At 40.0% G+C, this 23,682-nt stretch overlaps 1 protein-coding gene across 16 annotated transcripts in view; it reads right to left on the bottom strand.

Annotated features, from left to right (window-relative positions):
* KHDRBS3 (KH RNA binding domain containing, signal transduction associated 3) overlaps positions 1-23,682 on the bottom strand; it is a 659,142-nt gene that overhangs the window by 141,439 nt on the left and 494,021 nt on the right. For all 16 annotated transcript variants that reach the window (XM_067017886.1, XM_059042812.2, XM_067017879.1 and 13 more), the window contains one exon: positions 6,820-6,938. In XM_067017886.1, the coding sequence (XP_066873987.1) occupies positions 6,820-6,867 (48 nt within the window). In that variant the 5' untranslated portion in view covers positions 6,868-6,938. The remainder of the gene's footprint in view (positions 1-6,819; positions 6,939-23,682) is intronic.

Here is a 23,682-nt window from a genome sequence, read left to right as displayed (position 1 = left end):
CACCTGTGCTCAGTGAAGCAATGGACTGCGGGCCGAGACATTTTCCTAAGGCTCTGTGTTCCAGACTGGCCTTTCTGCTTCCCCAGAGGGGTCCAGGATGTAATGAATACTAGGAGGGACACTGATCATGACTTGTCATAAATACATGTGTCCTTAAGTGATGATTTTTATTATCAGGCTTCCTCGACGCCAACAAATTTCAAAATCCCCCCTAGACAGCGTTGCGGATTTCGGTAATGGCACGTAAGGACTAACAAACAAGTGCGTTCTCACTTCATTTCTACAGGTAAACTATCAACTGGACACCAAAAATAAAAAGTATTTTCACATGAATCCTCTTGAAAAAACATTATTTGCCTCCAAAAATTAATTAAGAGTCACAGAAAAGGCAACTTTTAACATACTGATATGACTGTCAAATATTTACCATTCTAGGAAAATTTTGATAGCCATGATGATTTCTATGGAATAGGCTTCCTTCCACCCAGTAGTAAATTCATGGGTTTTTAATTGTCTGCAATTCACCACAGGGGAAAAATGCAAGCCAACTTTAAAAAGAAAGCTTCTCGAGCTTTAATTCAAACTCCAGAGAACACATGTTTTATATATACTTCGCTCTTCTCTCTCAAAGACTCTTAACCAAAGAACTTCTAGGAGACAGCAAATATATCAAATTTAAAATATGCACATAATAGGAAAATATTTAATGTAAGAACCCATATTGCCTAATATAAAGTTACTGAAAAGAATACGTAAGCATTAGAATGCTGAGAGATTCGACAATTACCAAATTATAAAAATTAATAAATCTAATTTAAACCTGTAGAATCTAACTCAGTACACTAAATCTTAAAAACCATAATCACAGTACACAGGTTATCTCCTAAGTTAACAATCTCGGGCACTTTTTTTCCCCCAAAATGGGAATCTTTTTTTTTTTTAATCCTAATTATAAAAGTGACACCAAGTTATTATTAAAACATTAAAGTGCAGAAACATGTAAAGTAGGAAAGAGCACATGATCCTTGCCCTCCAGAAAATAACTGCTGGTCAGATTCAAGTTAGTTTTTCTTAAAATCAATGTTCAACTAGGGTTTTATCTGTCCTACATGTTGCTTTTCCTTCTTCTATTTAACAGTATAATAAAGACAATCTTACCATAGCAGTAGAGCACGTATGCATAATGATATATAGAGATATAATTCAATTTCATATGACAACTGACTTTTTAAAATGGTGCATAAGCCTTCTTTTACCCTAGCATGACTTTACATGTGGCATTCCATTTCCTGAAATAGTTTCCAATAATTACACACCTGGAGAAACCCACCTCATACTCCAAAGCAGCTCAAAGGTCACTTCCTGTTCAAACTTCACAGCCCTGCCTTGGCCAACCCTACCTTATATAAGAAAAGTGATGAGGCATCAGCCCCCATACACTGCTCCCTTATCACTTTATTTGTAAGTCCTCAATAAAAACCTGCACATCTTATTGAAATTAACCTGCTTAGCCAAGTACAATGGCTGGTAGTTTCTCAAATGCCCTCTGCCCTGTATCCCCCTGTCATGGCCACCCCTCCGTCTCACCCTGTCTTACTTCTGACCCCTACCGAGCCAGCTCCTTCAGAGCCTTAGGGAAGATTTCTCTGACAATGTCAGCATGATCCTCTGTCTTTCTAGAGCACCCCAACATTGAACTTCTCACACTGTATTATACGAAATTAAGTTATTCATCTGTATTCCCCACAAAACGGAGAGCTTCTTGTGACAAAAGAACATGTCTTAATCAGTTTTGTTTTCCAGGCACAATTCCTGGCTCAGAGAAGACCCTCAATAAATGTTAGTATATGAATGGATAGATGGGACCGACGATGAAGGAAACAGTGAATTTTTTTAAAAAATCAATGTAAAATCTAAACCACAAGGCAATTAAGGTCCTCACAGACAGGCTGCCTTGTCCCAATGTTGCTTTGGCTCTTAGGTTAACTCTGTCACATCGAGTCACTGCCCAGAACTAAGGGTTAGGGTTTACTCACGGGGAAACTTTGGAGGGCAATTTCTATAGCTAAAGTCTTTTTTTAAAAAAAATCATTAAACAGTGTTTATTTGCGTTTCACACTTTACAAGCTTGCACATACGCTCAAGAGAGCAAATATATTTGGGGTTTGAATACTTAAAGACTCATGTTCAGTGTTTTACCAGTGAAAGAGTGCTGAAGTTAAGAGAAATTACTCAATTAATGGAAATCATTTTATTAGTTGGAGTTTCACAAACAGTGCTTCTCTCTTGCCCCAGAAGCTGCAAGTGTACAATAGCCTCAATTCCACACCAAGCTGCCTCTACCCATTGCTATTCCAGAGGGGCAATGCCAGCTTCCTCCATCTCAGCCTATTAACGGACACCAGCATGAAAGCTTTTTCTTAGAACTGATGCGAGTCCTATATTAGCTTTTACACAAGGCTGGCTTGAAACTCAAATGCTCAATTTGCTAAGCAGAAATATCCTTTTGAGCATTCTGAAAGCAGATTTCTAAGCAGCCTACTTCAGACATTATGAGGACTTGACATGGACTCTGCTCTCTGGGAGACACAGAAATTATAATTAGTCTTCCCCTACTCTCATCAAAGCTGACACTGAAAACAACATTTGAGGTTTTATTTCATATACTTAACTCATACACAACAGAGTATTAACTTCAGATTAATCATCTACCAGTCTATGAACTCTCTGAAAGCTGGGGATGGTGTCTGTGTATCATTCTACCTACTGCATATTGAGCATATAGAGCATATCAAGCCTGGTGAACCAATATATAAAAGTTTCCATAATCCATGTTGTGTTTAGTAATTAGTATGTCTATAAAATGCTCATAACAGTTTTCTGTTTACTAACATGTATTATATATCTTCAGTTTTGAAAGTATGGCTGAGTAAGTTCCTAACAGGCTGACTGTCTCTAGGTAAACAACTATAAATTCTCAAACGCTGAACAAAATACAAAAATCAACCATCTAAAGCCTCAGCAGAATGCTCAAAAACAAGGAGGTTCTACAAGGGAGTCAAGACTTGGAAGAAGGGAATGGCTGGGTGAATTCACTGATTGTAGAGCTTTTAGCTGCATAGCAGAGTTTGAGGCAACCATAGTGCTGAAATGTGTGGGAGGAATACTAGAAATGAGAGTTAGACTTGAGGACCCCCAAATTTTGTGTATAAAATCTGTCAATCATGTATGCCAAAAATAAACGCAAAAGTCAAACTGAGAAGTAAACTGAGTTCTGCACTCCTATCCGATAGAGTCTGCATCTGAATCCAAAAATATCAACACCCCTCAAAGAAACATAACAGAATTCAATTTCCACAATATAACACTCACAATGTCCAGTATACAATCCAAAATTACTCAAGATATAAAAAATAGGAAAAATATGACATTATCAAGATAAAAGAGTATCAATTCACATCAAATCTAAGATAACTAAGATTTGAGAATTAGAGACTTTAAAGCACCTACTTTAACTGTGCTCAATTACACAAGATAATATAACACCTGCAATAAATGGAAAATCCTGGCAAAGAAAAAAACATGTTTCCAAATACATATATTTATACATGAATCACATATAAATTCTGAAACAGATAAGTACAATACCTGATATAAAAATTTTATCTGATAGGCTTACCAAAAAAATAAAGATAACATAGGAAAGAGTCAATGAGTTTAAGATACAGCAGCAGAAATGATCCAAACTGAAGACGAGGGGGAAAAAACTAATAACAAAAGTGAACAGAGTCACAGGAATCTTTTCAAGAATATCAACAGGTTGAAAGTACCTGTACTTAGAGTCTCAAAGGGAGGGGAGTGAAAGGATCAGAAAAAGTAATTTAAAGAAGCAATACCTGAAATAGAAAATCTGATTAGTGCCTTGTCAATTAAAGACATTGAAGAACTTATATTTGATTCATATATATGTATTTGAAAAGAGTTTTTCACCACCAAACTCCAGGCCCCAGATAGCTTCACTAGTGAATTCTATCTAATAATAAAGAAAACAACAGCACTAAACTGACATACATTCTTTTGGGGGCAGGAGGTAGAGAAAGGACACTCTGTGTGTGTGTGTGTGTGTGTGTGTGTGTGTGTGTGTGTGTGTGTGTGTGTGTGTGTGTGTGTGTGTGTGTGTGTGTGTGTGTGTGTAAATTACAGGTCACTATCACTCATGAATACAGATGCATTTGAATCCAACAATGTATAAAAAGGATAATACATCATTAAGTAGGGTTTAACCCAAGAATGCAAGGCTGGTTTAATTTAGCCAAATCAATCAATAAAATTCACTATATTAACAGTATAAAGGAGAAACCTCCTGTGTTCATTTCAACAGATGCAGAAAAGGTATTCAACAAAATTCATCATCCAGTCAGGATCAAATCTCTCAGCAAAACTAAAATACAAGAAAGCTTCCTCTACCAGATACAGGTTATCTACAAAAAAACCTCACAGCTGTTACCATGCTCAGTGGTAAAATACTGAATGTTTTCCACATTGCCTGAGAACAAGAGAAAACTGCCTAACGCCACCACTTGTATTCAAGCATTATACTAGCGATCCTAGCCAATAAAATAATAAGATAATAAAAAGCATAAAAATTGGGAAGAAAGAAGTAAACTGTTTATGCAGATGATATGATTATGTACATAGCATATTCTGAGGAATCTATAAAACAACTTACCAGAACAAGCGAATTTATTAGCAAGGTAGCAGAATAAAAGGTTTATACTAGAGGCAAAACTGTATACTAGAGGCCAAAAAATTGGAAAATAAGATTTCGAAATACTTTACAAGAGTGTTCAAAAAACATCAAACACTTAGGAATAAGTTCAAACAAAAGACAAGACCTTTACCCTAAAAAGTACAAAACACCACTGATAGAAATTAAAAATCTAAATGGAAAGATATATCATGTTCAAGGAAGGGAAGACTTAATATTGTTAAGATGTCAGAACTCCCTAAATTGATCAACAGATTCAATGCAACTGCAATGATAATCCCAGCAGAATGTTTTGTGAAAATAAAACAAGAAATTTATATAGAATTGCAAAGGATCTATATGCAAGCAATCCTGAAAAAGGACAAAGTTGAAGGGACTACATTACCTACCTTCATGTCTTACTATAAAAAGCAACAGTAATGAAGACGGTATGGTACTGGAATAATGATCCATAAATAGATCAATGAAGCAAAATAGAAAGTACAGAAATAGACGCTCACTTAACATAGTCATCCAATGTCCAACAAAGATGCCAACACAACCCGTGGGAGGAAAATATCTTTCAACAAATGGTACTGAAAAAACTGGGTATCCATATGAAGAAGAAATGAATTTTGATTGTCTTTCTCATACCATACACAAAAACTAATTTGAAATGTATCATAAATGTAAAATTAAAAGCTATAATGATAAAGCTTTTAGGGGAAACACAGGGGACTATCTTTATAACTTATTAAGGACTCTAACATTTCCTTGAGGTTGGCAAGGATTTCTTAGTTGACAGAAGGTAAAATCCTAAAAGAAAAACTTGATACATGAGACGTCATCAAAATTTAAGACTTCTGCTTATCACAAAACTCTGTTAAGAAAATAACAGACGAGCCACAGACTGAGTCAAATATTCACAAAACGTATATCCAACAAAAGATCTGTAGCCAGGATATATAAAAAAAAGCTCCTACAACTCAATGATAAGAAGACATACAGCCCACTCAGGGAGCTGCAAAAGATCTAAAAAGAGACTTCAAAATTGAAGATATATCAATGGTCAATAAGTGCATGAAAAAGAACACAAAATCATTAATCAACAGGGAAATGCAAATTAACACCACAAGAAAATATCAATAACCTATCAGAATGGCTGCGATTAAAGAGATTGACAACATGAAATATGGATTTAGATATATGGAGCAACCACAACTTTGCATGCACTGTCCTAGAAATGTCACAAATACAACCACTTGGGGAAAAAAATTACGGCAATTTATTATAAAACTAAATACACAGCAATTTAAACCCTAAGTATTTACTAAAAATAAATGAAAACGTATGGTCACAAAATGTACGAAAAGGTTCCCAGCAATTTAATTATAATAACCCCAAACTGAAAATTGCCCAGGCAAATGGATAAATACATTGCGGTATTTTCAGGTACTGGATTATTGTTCTGCCATCAAAAGAAATTAACTACTAATATATAAAACAGTATGCATAAATTGTGTACATGGACACTCAGAGGAAAGAAAAAAGAAAAGCAGAGTAAAAAGAAGATCAATTTAGGCCAAATCTGAGATGATCAAGATTTTAGAATTAGACTTTAAAGCACCTATTGTAACTGTGCCAAATGTCATAAAATAACACTTGCAGTGAATAAAAATCAAACTTTTTTCTAGAATAATTAGGGAATATTTTAAGCATTTATGCGCCAAACCCTGTGCCAAGCATTTAACATGGATAAGCTTATTTCTTATCAATCCAACCTTATCTTACAAATGAAGGAACTACAGCAGGAAGAAGTTGAACAGGCTGTCCAAAGTCCAAAATATAACTCAGAAGAATAAATTTTGGGGCTCCGCAACTCACATCAAAGTCAAACAGAAAGGACAGAATCACCAAATAAGGTTTCACACCTGACTGTAAAAGTATGTGTGTTGGGGCGTCGTGCTAAGAAGGGAGAATACCTCAAGAACACACCAAACAGAACGTAAACTGAGCATGCGCTCCCTTGTGATAAGGTCTGACACACCTGCAGTGCAGGCTCACGGTCTTACCTTAGGGAACTGTTTTACAGGAATCAACACTTTCTGTCCCAGCTTCATGTTCTTATTAATCACCACATCAATGTACTTTTCGTCGTCCTTGCCTTCTCCTTTGTGAAACTTTTCTATTTCTGTGGAAGAAAAACAGATAACTGTGAAGTGTCTGACTTAGAACTCCAGAGGCTGGGGGTCCTCCTTAGCTCTATGGTGGCAAGAAACCAAATACAGAATATGGACTTCAGATGGCTACAGTTTTTTCAAGTAATGACATATGTCCCATTGTATGATTCTCCACCAGTACAGCAGGAAAACGCACATACCAGGGCGCTACAATGTGAAATCTCAATCGCCCAAGCTAATGGAAGGGAACAAACACAAACGTAAAAATAGACTCTTTGGGGCCTTTTGGAATCCTAGGAAAAGGCTGATCAAATGGCAAAGAAAAGCCAGAAACTATTCTCAGTTCACCGTTACCAAGCACTGACATCCCCATTTATCCAACCCCGCCTGGCTCTCCAAGGCGTTTCCCATCAAGAATGGGTTCTCTAAGGTGGCATTAAAAGCCCTGGACAACCTTCTGTCAGTCGACCTCCCCAACCAAATTCTCCCTCCTCGCAAGTGGCAAGCCCAATTACGAGCTCATGGCTTTGTTAATGCTCTTGTCTCTTCTGGTGATGTTATTCTGATGATTTCAATTTCACACATCTCCTTGGAGATTCAACCACTTAAAATACCGCTTTGTATGTGTTACGGTCCCTTTCCTCACTGGGCAGCAGCAGCGGGAAAACCAGTCCGTCCCACCACGACACTCAGTAAGCACTTCATGCACAATTCTACTATCATTTCTAGCTTAGCTCTGCAGCTTCCGACCAAAGCTTCTAAAAATAAAGATAACTACTAAGTCTCCAAATGAGCTGATCATTTTGTTTGCTTTCTTCTATTATCCTAAGTTTTGATCCTGTAAAACTGATCATTCTATATAGAATCTGCATGGGAACAATATACACTGAAACAGAAGTGTGTGAAATGAAAACATTTACATAGATAATTCTTGTTATTGCTGCTGGAAAAAATTCTTCAAGGGTACTTTTAATTTTGACATTTTTCTATAAAAATAAAATATACATACGGTGAAAAGTTACAACAGTATCACAGAATATAAAAGTAAAAGAAAGTCTCTCCTATACCCATTCTCCAGAGGTAATAATACAGAATGTTATATACTCTTTCAGAAATTTTCCATGAATAAATCAGCACACGGGCATGCACATATACAATGTGTTTGAAAATCGTAGAACTAATGGTGGATATGAGCTAAATTAGCTTTGTTTTCCTCAGTAAAAAGCAATAAGTCACATGTCACCTGCTCCACTGACTTCAGCTTTAATCAGTAGAAGAAAATAAATTCCACATTTTATTTTTATTTATCCATTTATGCTATAATTGGGAATACCTTTAGCGAGTTAGAAGACTTAACAAAATTAGGTACACTGAAACTTCCTAGAAAAAAGAATTTTTAATGTTATGTATACATTTGTCAAAATAGATTTAACTACCTATTTTCTTTTTAAATAACAAAGCATTTTTATAATTTTGAGAACTTAGATGCATAATTTAGTATTTAATTCCCTAATCGGCACTCAAAATGTTACTCCTTTTGCATCAGTGACGTTTAACATTTGAAATAACATGGAAAGTCATAAAGGTAAGATTAAAAAATTAGAAAAAATTATATGTTTTACCATATATTACATTAAAGTTTGAGATATGCCTATGATTTTAAACAGGAAAGTAAAATTTAAAAGAAAAAATATATAAAATACCTCATTTCCTCTCCAGGCAACTTTGCAAATCTTATACTACTAAAATACCTAGTTGTTACATTAAGTAAGCTTTGAAATATGTTGATATATAATATTTCACTGTTTAAGGTTTAAGAGAAAAGTTTAAAGCCTGATGTCATGTTGAAGCACGTAGGTTTGCATGTACTAGACCTAACACACCACACAGCAATGGAGAGAGCCACACCCCTGCCACTGGCATCAAACAGAGCTGGTTTTCAGCACAGCTCAGGCCCTTTGACCTCCTGTGGTAACAATTCAAAACTGCTCAAAACTTCTGTTTTTTTAGGCGTTGTTCAATCAACAGTTTTGCATTTTCTACTTGAAGATTGTAAGTAGGTTGATGTTTTTATGAAGTCCAATAAACTAAAATGCAAAATAACAGGAAGTGCACAAGATGATTTAATGAAATCTTGAAACTGTCCCCAACTGGGAGTTTCATATTCTAAAACTCAGGCTACTACCTGTCCGGTCTTCCTTAGGGAAGGGAAGGCACTGGACACCTACCAAGGTGGATTTAACCTTTTAGTAAATTGGAGCATATGAAGGCCAACCACAGAAAATCCAGCCAGATGTTCTAGGTGGAACACACAGGGGATTTGACTTTCACTGATCCCTAGATTACATTTGCTACATACAGTTTAATGTACCAATGCCATCTCCCAGCGCAGAAATAATAAGCAAATGTGTGATTAGGTTTTAGATGATGGAGGGGATTAAAATGCTATGTTTTCAAACCATGGACACCACATTTCTGTCAACCTGGAAATCTAGTGTCTGTTATGTCTTTTTTGGCTTTTGTTTTTCCATTTCTTTTTGTTTTTGTCTTGGTCCCGTACGGAGCCTCCCTAAGCAATGGCCACTTACATTTTAGCCTACCCAATATACTAAAATCCACTAATCCTCTAAAACACAGCAAAATAATCTTTGAATTTAAATAAGTTAAATTTCCAATATAAAAAAAATTAGTAAATTTTCATTAAAACTGCTTAAATTCTCTCACAGAATCAAGCACAACTAAACTGACATTTTCCTTTGTCCCAGCAACTCCATTTCTACAAATTTACCCTACAAATATACTTGGATAGATTATAAAATATTATATACAAAGTTACCCATTTAAAGCACTGTCTTTAATAGCAAAACACTGGAAATCACCTAAATGTCTACAATTAAGAACCTGGTTACTAAGCTAGGGCACGGCCATACAACGAAATCACATACAGCTACTTTACAACATCAGGAAACTCTTTACGTTCTGATAGGAAAAGGTCTCCACCAAATAACTGTTTAGTACATGTACACACATACACAGTGTAAAACAGTGTAAGAATATATGTTCATATTTATTTGCACAGAAAATAGCTCACTTCTTCTATATAAGAAACGAGTAACAGTGATTAATTGTCAAGGGGGAAATGCAGTGGATAAGAAACAGGAATAGGAGACTTTCACAGTATCTCTCTTTTACACTGTATTAAAATTTTGAATTATGTGACTATTTTACCTGTCAAATTTTAAATCTTTCAACACTTTGGCAGAATTTTTTAAAAATATTGAAACAGAATAAAATAAGAATGTATACAGAGACTGCCATGTTTATATTTTGCGTCTTGGCTGAAAATCCAGAGCTTGACTCTCTCTTAATCATTCATTTAAGTTCTTCATTAAAATATTCTTTCACTGAAACTGTGATGAGGAATTTATCTGGACTGCCTATCCCACTTGAAGCAACAAATGTGTTTCTGGAAACTACATGCACAATATTTTATCTTGAGAATCCAATAATACTTCCAATGCAATGGGGTTCATATAGTGAGGGAGAGAGGAACAGGTATCTAACCAAAAAACACTGACTGAGGTCTGATACATTGGAGAAACTGTACTGGGTGCTGGGAAGAAAATACACAGAATCTGCAGCATGTAAACAGACGAATTTAATATAATGTACACAGTGTTGCAGAAAAGGGACTAACAGCTTTGGAACTTGGAAAATCATTCAAAAAGCTGGCAAACGCGTGCTAAGTTCTTAAAGGATGAGGAACAGAGTTGCCAGGCAAAGAGCCAATGAGTTCTTCAGTGAAGTAAAGTGACCCTGGGTAACACCAGTTCACATTCCCTCATCTGACCAGTTAGACTGTACAGCTGATACATGGAGTTTTACTCCCCCCCCCTTTTCTCCTTTAACAGTACAAAATAGAATAAATCACACAAGTAATCATGACGAGCTTCTGCCACTGCAGAGCCAGTCAGTGAACAAGCCGAGACATGGACTCCATTTCCTCACCCCACATCCTGGGTTCCTGCAAAAAGAACCAGGGAGAGAAAAGGGGGTAGTTCTCTGAGGTCAAGAGAGAGGAGAAATGAGGACAAAACCATGAAACGGCAGGCCAGGTTCTTAACGTCAACACTGATATACGAAGGGTCCAGTAAAAACAGGGAGATACTGAAAGCGGTCAGCTAAGGCGTGACGTGATGAGCGCCATCCTCAAGGAAAGGGGGGCCTGAGTAGAAATGGAACGGATGGAACATGGAGAGAGAGCGCGGGTGACATCACAGCTGGACGATACAACCATCTGCCCCATGAACAACCCATGAGGGATGGAACTAGAGGGCTTATTTCTGTTTGGACAGAAAGCCATCAGAGAGGCAAACCCTTCGTATTCAGGAGGCATCAAGCCCACAGGACACCCGGCTAGAGCAAACACACAGGCGTGCCCTGCACACCTCTCCCCTGCCTTGCCCTCTACCCCTAATGCCCCGCTTTTCACGGCTTCTAAAGCACCAGCTCACCGAGGTTCAGGCTTCTGCCCTTGTTCCCCGAGACAGACAAGACGTCTGGGGACCTTCCCCACAATAGCCGCCTTCTCTTTGGTGCCTCTGCCTAAATTCCACTTCCTAGAAAGACTGTCTGAATTCCCAGACTAGTTACCCAGAACAACTCAGCATTCTAGCATGATACTGACCACAGGTGTTAACTTCCTACTCAATGTCCGTCTTCTCCAACAGACTGTCAGTCCCCTCCCCACCCTTAACTCCTTTCGTGGTCCTAAGAAAGCTGGGAAGCAGGAAGGGGCAAGGAAAGGAAAAGAGAGAGGGCAGCCTGGCAGGGGTTGTGACTTCCTTCCCCAGAGGAAGCAGCCAGCCTGAGCTAAGCTAACAGGGGGGAAGCCAAAGAGGACACACACGGGGATCTCACTTCCTCCTGCAGACCTGCTGCTGGTGGCTCCACGGGGGAGGGGCCACCCAAGCAGAAGCCAGAGGGTGACAGTGTCTGCTGCTGCAGTCCTCAGGCACCCACCTCGGCCCCGGGCACAGAGCGGAGGAGGGGGAAAAGAGGACCCGGTGAGGCACAAAGCAGCAATCCAGCCCCGCATCTTTGGTAACTGAAGGAAGCTTTAAACAGAGTGTCTGATGCCTCCTATACATACAAAAGTTTCCTTTTGGGCTTACACCACATATAATATTACACAGCAAAATACTGAAAAGTAACCAAAATCATTTTAGAGATCACTTATTACGACAGTACTATGTAAATAATAATTATTATGACTTTGTTGACAATGATTCACCAGGTTAAGGGCTGCATGTTTGACTTAAGGTCTCTCTTTATTCTAAGGAACTTATGATCTATAACCTTCATTTTACAGAATAAGACCCCGAGGATTCAAATGGGTTCGAAGCTTGCCAAAGGTTGGACAGTTCGTAAGTGCCAAGGCAGGATTCACGCTAAGATTCAGCTAACGTTAAAGCCTGTTTCATTAGCTGTTTAAAAGCTATGTAATAAAAATTCACGGAAGGTTCAGGTAAGTATAAATAATACAGATCAGCCTGCACAATTAAGTACGAGGGTAGACAGTAATATGGTCAAAAGCCGCCCCCCGCCCTTTCCCAAGGACCTTAGCTATGTGTGAACTTACTAAAGGACAGGGGTTAGCCTGGATCTATAATGAAACAAGAAGTCCACATAAGCAGCATAATAATACCTACATGCGCCACATTCAGAGAGCTATTTCAAAATAATACAAGAGCCTAGTTGGAGGATTTAAAATGATCTTAAAATATATATAGTGTTCACAGCCACTGTAACTTCTGTTTGACAGGTTACTAAAATGTTATTGTGCCTTCTGGTCAGAGAAGATATTCCTTAATCTCCAACATGACAAATGTTTTCACAAAGGAATTCTTTTATTTTAAGCAATCCAAACCTAACAGAACACCTATTAGATTCAAACCAGAGTTGAGTACACTAAAACCTGCCCAGACTAGACTGATTCATACAGCCCATGATCTTGCAAATAATCTTCCACAAACAGAAATAAACAGCACAGCAGAATAGAGATGCATATCACTATCTAGTAAGAATAAGCTCATCATAAATACACAAAAATATAACATCCACGGAGCAAAAAACAGTCAATACTTTAAGCATTAAAACGCTTGGAAGTAAACCTCTTTTTATGAAGACAAGACAGTGCTAACAGTTGTATGCAAAGTATCTTTAAATACACACACAACGCATAAGATTAAAACATACACACAAGGAAATGACAGTCAAATTCCTCCACGGAGGAAGAAAGACTTATAAGGAGGGAGGGAGGGAGGAATTACAGCTGACCCTCGAACAAGGAGGGGGGTCGAGGGCGCTGATCCTCCCCACAGCCCAAACTCTGTATGTAACTTATAGCTGGCCCTCCATATCCACAGCTCCTCTGTATCCACGGTTCCACACTTGCAGAGAAAACCATTATTTTCTATTTTTAAAAAATCTGAGTAAAAGTGGACCTGCACAGTCCAAACCCTTGTTGTTCAATAGTCAACTGTAATTCTACCCATCATGGATAATTAACAAAAATATAACAATAATACTGGCAGCTGGAATTTATTTACTGACTATTGTCCAGGTATTTAATCCTTGTAACCATGCAGCAGAGTAGACGTAATCTTCATTTTACAAAAAGGAAACAGCTGCTTACAGAATCCAGTGATTTAGCTACGGTCCCAGAGCAGACCCGGATCTAGGATTCCAACCCCAGTGTATCTGATTCCTAAAGCCACGCTCCCCTCCAGTTTCTTAGTATCACTGTAGTAAAGGGATCTTGATTTTGAGTGAGAAAAAATTCTTTGGATTATTACTTAGTTTTGGGGGAAACTAACCAAGTTATTCCAAGTATCAAAAGAGGGGCTTCCCTGGTGGCGCAGTGGTTGAGAGTCCGCCTGCCAATGCAGGGGACACGGGTTCAAGCCCTGGTCTGGGAAGGTCCCGCGTGCCGCGGAACGGCTGGGCCCGTGAGCCATGGCCGCTGAGCCTGCTCATCCGGAGCCTGTGCTCCGCAATGGGAGGGGCCACAACAGTGAGAGGCCCGCGTACCACAATGAAGAGTGGCCCCCGCTCGCTGCAACTGGAGGAAGCCCACGCACATAAACGAGGACCCAACACAGCCATAAATAAATAAAATTTAAAAAAAAAAAAAAAAAAAAAAGAAATGATGTTTATCAAAGTGCTTTGAAAACTATACCACATAATGCAAATACAGGTTATTCTTGTTTACTTAATACACAGCCTAAATTGTGATGACTGATTTACACGTATCTCACTGTAGAACGGATTTCAAGAAGAATTTGTGAAAGCAATATGATTCTACAAATTCAAATCCAGGTAACTAAAAAATTCTGAGCACTATTCAGAATTATTATAACAAATTTTATCAAATTATTTTTAAGAGAAAAAAAATGCTTCCAGTGTACTGGACCTGGACCCTTTTCTTCCCCTTACATATATGCAGTCATTCACCAAACAAACGGCATCACGCAGAAAAAAGAAAAATACAAAGATAAGACATGTTGATCATTCAATGCCCCAGTGAAATGTAAATTTACCATCTAAACAAGGGGAAAGAAAGCCTCAAAGACCCTCAGAAATGAGGAGGTCACTGGATTCTGGTGCTAAAGTCTAGCAATTTTCAAAATAAACTTCTGATTGCAAAGGGTTTTTATAATTTTAAAACCATGAACAGCAAGGAATGTAAATCAGAGGTGAGATGTTCCTTAAAATTGGCAGAAGGACTCTAACAAGTTGAGCAATTACAATATTCTAGACACTAGCCTGGAGGCTCTGCATACGCGAGGTCCACACGACTTCTCCGAGTGCTGGGGCAGGAATTATCATCCCCTTTTCTCCTATATACCTAGTAGGTGGCGGAGCTGAAGTTTGACTGCAGGACTGTCTGACTCTCAGAAGGTTTGCTTCTCCTTCAAAATACACCTGGCTTCTGTGAAATAAAATTCACATTTTATGGCAAGAAAAGAAAACTTTAAACATAAAGATTTTTCTCTGCCCTTTGGCCTCCTCTCTCCCCTCTACTGTGCACTGTGTAACGGCATCAGGCATCAACCAAACCTCCCCACTGGCAGAAATACCTGCTCAACCATAAGGAGCAACATTCTGGAATCAACAAGACAACTCCTTAAAAGACAACCTTCCTTCTTAATCTTGTAAGGGGTCAAGCTGACCCATGGCCCACTACCTGCTTTGTAAGCTTAGATCTGGATTGTGTAAACTGTCAATAATACATCATTTAGAATACAGCCCTCTGTCTCAAAAACATATATAACTGTGCTTTGGTTTATATACGTGACCTCTGGAGCCTGAACTGGCAAAACAGTTCCCAGAACTTTCGAAGACGCTGTTCCTGGGTTATAACCCTCAATTTGGCTCAAATAAAATTTCAGATTGACTGATTAATTTTTGTTGACACTTCAAAACAAAACAAAACCTTCTAAACCAACAGGTAACATAACAGATTAAATTCCACCTCCAATATATGAACAGAATTTTATAGGAATAGTCCGTCAACTGCATTCACTGAATGCCCGCTGTTTACTGAGAAACATAACAGGAGCAAACAGAGGAAGACAAAAATATAATAAAAGGACAACAGTGCAAACTAATTTCCAGGATGCTTCTAGGCACAACAAAAGATCAGGGCTCAGGGTCCCCCAGTTTTACCATTCCTAATGGTTAACACTGGCAAATTTCTCTCGACTCACTTTCATCTGGTAGTAAGGAAAGTTCTGAAATAAGTATTTATTGAAACTGGTAGCAAAGAAATGTCTCAGCTTCTACTTAAGTCACCCAAAAAAGGCAGAAAGATGAACCTAGACAACAGAGAAAGAAGAGGCTAGGAGTTCTTGCCAACACAAACTGACCCTCGGCTATTCCAAAAGATTCAGGATTACTCTTATTTTATTTTAATTTAATTTTATTTTATTTTTGGCCGCATTACGTCTTTGTTGCTGCGCACAGGTTTTCTCTAGTTGCGGCGAGAGGGGTCTACTCTTCATTGCGGTGTGCGGGCCTCTCACTGAGGTGGCTTCTCTTGTTGTGGAGCGTGGGATCTAGGCCCGCGGGCTTCAGTAGTTGTGGCTCGCGGGCTCTAGAGCGCAGGGTCAGTAGTTGTGGCGAATGGGCTTTTGTTGCTCCGCGGCATGTGTGATCTTCCCGGACCAGGGCTCAAACCCGTGTCCCCTGCGTTGGCAGGTGGATTCTTAACTACTGCGCTACCAGGGAAGCCCCCAACGCATTTGTCAAATGAAGATTCGGTAAACCCACAGACTAAATGAAGACAACAATACATCAGGTTAATTTAAGTCAATAATGACTTAAGTCAGTAACTATTGGGAGGAGGAATGGGATTAACTACTAAAGACAAGAAAAGGAAAATCTACTGTTTAGTTTTACCTGCCTAAGGGTTAAACCACATTTCTCACTTTTAATTGCAAACATCATTAAGTATACTGCAAAAGACCAGCTATCTTGAACAATTATCAGGCTCCAGAGGTCACCAATTAGAACCCTGCAAGGATTTGAATTAAAAAAAGGTTTTATGATTAGGTGAAGTAATGATCCAAGAAAGAGATTAGTTCTGTTCAGACTGCACTCATTATAAAACCCATTTCCTTTGTGTGAAGATTCAATGTCTTTTTCATTTACCGCGCTGGCTTGATCACACTGAGATAGAAATATGACTGTACCAATGATATTCTATAACAACCATGTAATACAAGCACTTTGCTCTCTGTCACTTTCATATCTAGTAAGATTACCAATGAATATTTTCTATTGGCTAGATATACAATAATACAAACTCTATGGGTGTGACAGACTGTTCAAAATAAATTCAAAGTAGGATACGATCATGCTTTGGCTCTACATTTTTAGGTCAGTTTCAGAATCATAGCCAGTCCCTATTTATGCAGCAAAGAGTTAGAATAATTGGGGGGAAATAATCCTTAAAACATTAAATCATATAATGATTACTTACAGGTTCACCTTTATAAAAATAATTCTAAAAATAAATAGCATGATCAAGGATTGCAACCAGATCCCCAAGAACACTGACTCTGATGCTGTTTAATTTTTTTTTTTTTTTTTTTTGTGGTACACAGGCCTCTCACTGTCGTGGCCTCTCCCGTTGCGGAGCACAGGCTCCGGACGCACAGGCTCAGCAGCCGTGGCTCACGGGCCCAGCCGCTCCGCGTCACGTGGGATCTTCCCGGACCGGGGCACGAACCCGTGTCCCCTGCATCGGCAGGAGGATTCTCAACCACTGCACCACCAGGGAAGCCCTCTGATGCTGTTTAAAAGGCACATTGACAAAATCATGAGAGATATGCTAGAATAATAAACATCACTAAGAAAAAATGCAGCTTAATATTTGTACAAAACATACAAGATGCCTAGAATACTATATTTCCCTCACAACTCAATGCTCTTCTAAGCTACCTAAAAACTGCCAAACAAGCATAAAACACTTTTTAAAAACAAAATACAATTATAGCAGAAACATATTTTGTCACTTAGATTTAATCATCATAGAAAGTTAAAACACTGATAAACAATCCAGCTGTTGTTTAAACACTATTAAACACACTATTTAATAGTCACAGCCTCTGAGGACAGGATACATCTCTACACGGATACATACAAATATTGAAAATGAGGACATCTTCCCACATCAATTTAAAGCCAGGATGTGTTATCCATACTAGGTCATTCTCCAGTCACATTTCATATTTTCCTTCTCCTTATGAGTCAGATGCTATCTCTCCATGGTGGACATTCCCACTGAGGGTTTTCTAAAAGGGATTTGTCAAGTTACGTATAGATCTTCACACTCTAGACCAAGCTGTACATTAAAATCATCTAGGGTTTTTACAGAAAAATAACTACACTGAGGCCAGTAAACAGCATTCTTCTGTTTTCATTTTGTCCTTCGACCATGAAGTATCTGGTTAAGCGATCATGCACTCTAGTGGGTTCCACTTGTCAAATGTACTGACAGCTGGGCCATCTATTTTAAGGCTGAAAATACAGATAACTTTTAACTTCACAGAACTGCACCGCATGGCCTGTCCAGGTAAATGAGACACAATCCAAGGATAAACACAGAGCATTACTTTGAAACTAACAGCTAGCATGTTAGGTTAATGTCTGACTGTCCTCTATTCTCTTCTCTTAAACATAGAGGTGGGATAATTTATTGATCTACTCTATGAATGAGTAACAAACTAAGATGAGAACAGAGACTGATAACATGGACAGGAATCCAGAGAAGTGTTCCCCTAGACTTTCAAGAATCTACCAATTTCCACAGCAACAATGGTTACTGGCTCACCAAATGGTCCCCATACATCAGAAATACAGTACATGTAAAGTATCACTATTTCATTGGGGAAGGGGGATGAGAGGAGGAGGAGGATTAGAGAAAAAAAAGAAGTCTAAAAGGTTCTATAAGGGAGGAAATAATGGAAAAAAATTGAAAAGTACTATCTAAAAAAACCAACTGAAATAACTGAAATGCTTATCCTAAAGGATAAATGATTCAAGAGAGAACCATTAACTTATATACAATTATTTCTGCATGTCATACAAAAGAGAGATTAGATTTGGTCGGTAAGAAGGCCAGTGGCATAGAATTAAAACTAAAAGGCAGAGATAGAGAAAGGAGCTACCACTCATTTTAGAGATGAAGATTCTAAAAACAGCATTTTCTGAAGAGGGAACCAGCTATCCTGAGGAGATTTTAAGTTCATCTATAGAGGCCTGACCAGCACAGGCTGGACCCACTTGGCAGGAATGTTCTAGAGAGGATTCAAATGCCTGATGGCAAGCTGAACTTGAAGGTTCCTCTCGACCCTGAGATTTACACACGTCCCTGTCATCTGTCTCACTGACTAGCTCTTATACACATAACACTGTGTTATTAATCATCACATGCACAGTACCTGGTTCTGCATCATTAATATAACATGCATTCAAAAAATATTTGTTGAGTGAGAATGAATGATGATATTCTTCATGGAAAGGCCCAGTAAGACTTGATGAACATTTAAGAACACCCAAGGTTCGAATTAAGCAAAACGGAAGTCCTCTATCTATCTTTCATTTCCATAAGCAAACCATCTATGCCAGTTACTAAGCTACCATCTCTCAGCTCCATACACACCATCGGGAAGGCTGGGCAGGGAATCTGCAAGCCCCGTTTCTCCGCTGCCAGGGCTTCCCTATAGCTTCTGCATCTGGGGTGCCAGAGGAGGGGGGCAGGGGTACCATCCCTTCTGTTTTGCTCCAGTTCCTGGCAGCATACAGAACAGGGCTTCCAGATTCTGGCAATGACTGATTTCCACATTTCCCCCACATTCTCTGTACCTCCTCAGTAAGCCAGGACCCTCTCCTCAGAGGCCCGAGCCCCAGCCCTCTGAGCTCCCTTTACAAGCTCCTGAGTAACCAGACTCAACGGGCCTTGGTCCCAGCTCCACAGAACACTTCCTCCTATGTGTCTTCTCTTTGTGTCTCCAGCCCTGATGGTGCTGGCTCGTCGCAGAGCCTGCCTTACTATTTCTGTTACTTCAGTATTCCTCGTTTGCTTTTTCAGTCATCTAGCACCTCCCTAACCAACCCTTTATGTTAAATCTCCTTTGTTAAAATGCCTGCTGTGATTCCTGCTTACCTGACTAGACGCCGACGGACACACCACCTTGGAAAGTCCCTGGAATCCACAGGCTGGACGTCTCAGTACTATGTGTCAGGCGCCACGCTGGGCCCCCGTCAGCCACAAACCAGGTAGGCAGTGAAGTGGTGAGGAGGGCACAGGGGTCGGGGGGCAGCCCCAGCGTGGCCACAGGAAAGTCTCTGGCAAGTCACTAGCTTCGCTGAGCCCTCCTTTCTTCGTGTGTAACAATGGGTGGAAACCCAGGTTTGTGTGATCTATCTATCCCCAACTCTGGGGGTTGGAAGTCACTAATCTAATGGCATCAGCACCTTCTAATTTGATGCTTCTAGTTCAATATTACTTGGAAATCCAAATAAACATTTTCAGACCAGTGATTTATGAATGGTAAGAAGGTCTCCCTGGGCAGCATCTCTTTCACCTGCTGAGAGTGCTTTCCCACTTGCTTCCTGGGTCTCAACCGCATCTTGGAGAGCTGAGAAGAGGGGGTAACGCAAGTACTGTGGGAGTGGCGTGCTTGTTATTCCCCTCTCCACCTGCAGCACATACCGTGATGATCATCAGAGTTTGGGAAAACGGCACCTACGTGATGACATTAGCATAGACACTCTCTATTCAGGGTAACCATAATGAATATCCTGGAGGCTGAATTATCTGAGCTACATCTCTGATTTCCCTTGTGAAAAGCACAGGAAGACAATGTAATCTGGGACTATGCAACTGCAGGTGATGTTTACCTTGAAAAGCAGACCTATCAGCATCCGATTTTGAGACGCACAGAGTACATTTCCATGAATATATAACCATTCAACACATTATTCAGAGGGAAAGTGTTTATCATCTTCAAAACATTTGCTATTCCAAGAACTAATTAAGTTTACAAACTAATTAAGTCTGGTACTGTGAACACCACAAGGCAGGAGATGTACAAATCATATTGTTAATTATGCCTCTGACAAAGAAACTGTATTACAGGTATTACATACAAATGCTACAACCAGCCAAGTCCTTTAAATTCCATGATCTCAAGCTTGGGAACAAATGAAGCCAAAACATGAGCATAAAATGAATGTAAAATTAAGTGGCTTAGAGGAGAGTTCAAAAATGGCCCTAAGTGAATGCTTAATCGAGTTATTCTATCACCTGTTTTTGCTCATGGCACTCCCAGAGCAGCCCATTAACCCACAGCCTGCAGACAAGCATGACTGCCTAGCTTTTTGACACCTGCTTTGAGAGTGTATAAATTAATGATAATATGGAAAGAAGAGCTTAATTTAGTGAGACTTGAAGTAATAAAAACATGGGTTCAAATCACAGACCAGCACTTACTTACACTACGACACTGGGAAAAAATAAGCAAGTCAGTGGGCTCTCGGTCCCCTGGGCTATCACTTAGGGACACTGACAGCTCCGTCTGGAGTTGAGGGGATCAATGATACACCTTAAGCGCCCCGCCTCGACGCCACACACGACAAATTCTCGCCCCCTGCACACTCCAGATTTCTGTGTATTAATTCAAGCAGAGGCATACAGGAAGAGAAGGCTAATACAAACTCAATGACATTTAAAACGTTAATACGATCAAAGCAAAGATCACCGGAGGAAATCACAGTCACAGCCACCCGGATCCCCCTGTAGTGAGACACCTGGTCGTGCCGCCCCCGGGCAGGGTCTGGGCACCAACGGTCAAATCGGGAGCTCTCCGAACATGAGGTCAGAGGGCCTTAACTCCTCTGTCCTAACTCACTCCTTGCTTAGAGTTCACTTGGGTGAGCTGTTTATCCTCTCTCGGAAACTCAGTTTCATTGCCTGTCAAATGAGGACTCCCTATTACCTCACATAGTTGAGACCACGGCAAAAACCATTCACAACCGGAAAGAGCCATGCAAACAAACATCAGTGGGACCACAGCAAGGGCCCCGAGGTGACTCCTGTGTGGGAGGGAGGGTCCCTCTAAGTGGGACAAGTAAGCAAGCTGCAGGGCCATCGGTCCTCACAGGGCAGCTTTCCAACTGCAGTTAACAGAGGGCTGGCAGGTTAGACCTTCCCTTCGCCCTGCCGGGCTCTGTAGGAAAAGCAGATCTGCTCCCTCCGCAGAGCAGTGAGGGTGGTGTGCTGCGTAAAGGACGCTTTCTCTGCAACAGCTCATAGAACCGTGCCTTTGCACAAGGTGTGCATAAAACTGTGCTTCTGGGATGACTCTGACCCAGGACGCTGACCTGCCACGTTAACTCCCGGGCTAGAAGCACGGCACAGTCATTCCACATGTGTGCAGGGACCACTCAGACGGGAGTCAGGACCACCTGGACCAGCGCCGTCCCGGGGGAACCGCACCCGTGCAGCCCGACAGCGGTGTCTCGGCCACACGTGGCTCCCAAGCACCCGAGGTGCAGCTTGTGAGGCGGTCCCTCAGCTGGGCCTGAACGAACGGGCCTGGCTCCGTGCAAGGGAGCCCTACGCAGGGGGGCGCACGAGCCGCCGCGTGCCCACAGGACCGTGGTGATGTCTGCAAAGCCACCGAGCAGCAGAGTGCGACAAACCCACGCGGTGCAAAGGCGGAGCACCTGGTGACGCGGCTGAGAAGGTGGGGAGACCACAGACAGACTCTCAGTGCTCTGCTGAGTGAACAGCTCTCCTGTCAGGACTGGAGCCTCAGGAGGCACTGACTCGGGGCAGGAGCGGGAAGGCCTCCACGGCTCAGAAGAGGAGAAGCGGCCTCGTACAGCAACGCCCCATGGCGACTGGGTCGGGACTGGTGCTTTAGTGTCTGCAGCTGTTTGCACTAAGGTTAAGCTACTTTCACAAACAAGGACGTCACATAAAAGCTGCACAGGAATGAACAAATATGATAAAGAAAAGGTGGGTCTTGAGACCCTCTACAGGCCCTTGTAACTACCTACATCAGAAGAGTGAAGCAAATTTTCAAACTTCAGTAATTCATGCAAAAAGTGCAAGATGTGCTGGTATGAATCTCAGTGAAAAAACTCACACATTGTATGTTAAATCTGAGGCCGTGGGCTGAACACCAAAAACAGTGAGAATTACTACTCAATAGCACCCGCAATGCCTTCTTGTAAATACAAGGTCATTTTACTCTGAGACTAAAAAATAAGATATTAAAGAAAATTCTGTTATATAACATCTCTGAAAGAACCACCAAAAAATCCCTACACTACAACTTTTCTACAAGACAGAAAGAAAAGGAGTGATCAGCTACATGTTTGGTAAACATGATAAGCTATAACTAGCTGGTAAAACAGATATAAATCTTACTGAAGGATGGGTAAAAATGTTTGACTTCATTTTTCTTTTCCTCTAATCTACTTCTAGCTTAAATCTGTTGAATTCATGCCTATTTCCTTCAAATGCATTCAGATCTCCTAAACATTCTTTGATACCTTTCAAGTTTCTTGCTCAACCGCTACACCTGATTCTTCCAGAAATGATTTTTACGAGTCATAGAAAAAACAGGTTAAAAGAGAAAAACTTTGCCTGAAACAAGAACCAACAATGACAAGAATCATGACTGATATTTTACATGGACTTTCAAAAGTCTGAATGCCAAGGCATCACACCTTTATGTATGTTCATGAGTCACCAACTGAATATGTTCAAAGACCCTAAATTCTAAGAAAGAAAATATTACAAAAAGAAAAAGAAAAAAAGGGCTCAGAATTAAGCCAGTGCTGTTTTTGTTTTTGTTTATTTTATAAATTAAATGTCTGCACTTATTGACAGCCTCCTGAAAAGCAGACAAAGATATTTTTGGCACTTTTAAATACACTGTCTTAATCTTTGAGGGAAGTAAAAAAAACAAAGGAGGGTACTTTCTTCTATGGAGCTAGTAAGTGAAAGTAACAGGTATTGCACCCACATGTGATAAAAGTGTGATACACTTAATATAAGCTTCCACTAATTCCTGGATAATCATTTCACTCATCTTTCCAAAGCATTCACCCCATGCTACTTTGCAACATTTACCATAATTGTTTACATCTGTCTTAATCATGGTTAAATTTCAG

This window comes from Kogia breviceps, chromosome 17 (genome assembly GCF_026419965.1).
Source record: "Kogia breviceps isolate mKogBre1 chromosome 17, mKogBre1 haplotype 1, whole genome shotgun sequence".
NCBI classification, from domain to species: domain Eukaryota; kingdom Metazoa; phylum Chordata; class Mammalia; order Artiodactyla; family Physeteridae; genus Kogia; species Kogia breviceps.
The sequence above is the reverse complement of the archived record's forward strand: the minus strand, read 5'-3'. Positions and strand labels throughout refer to the sequence as shown.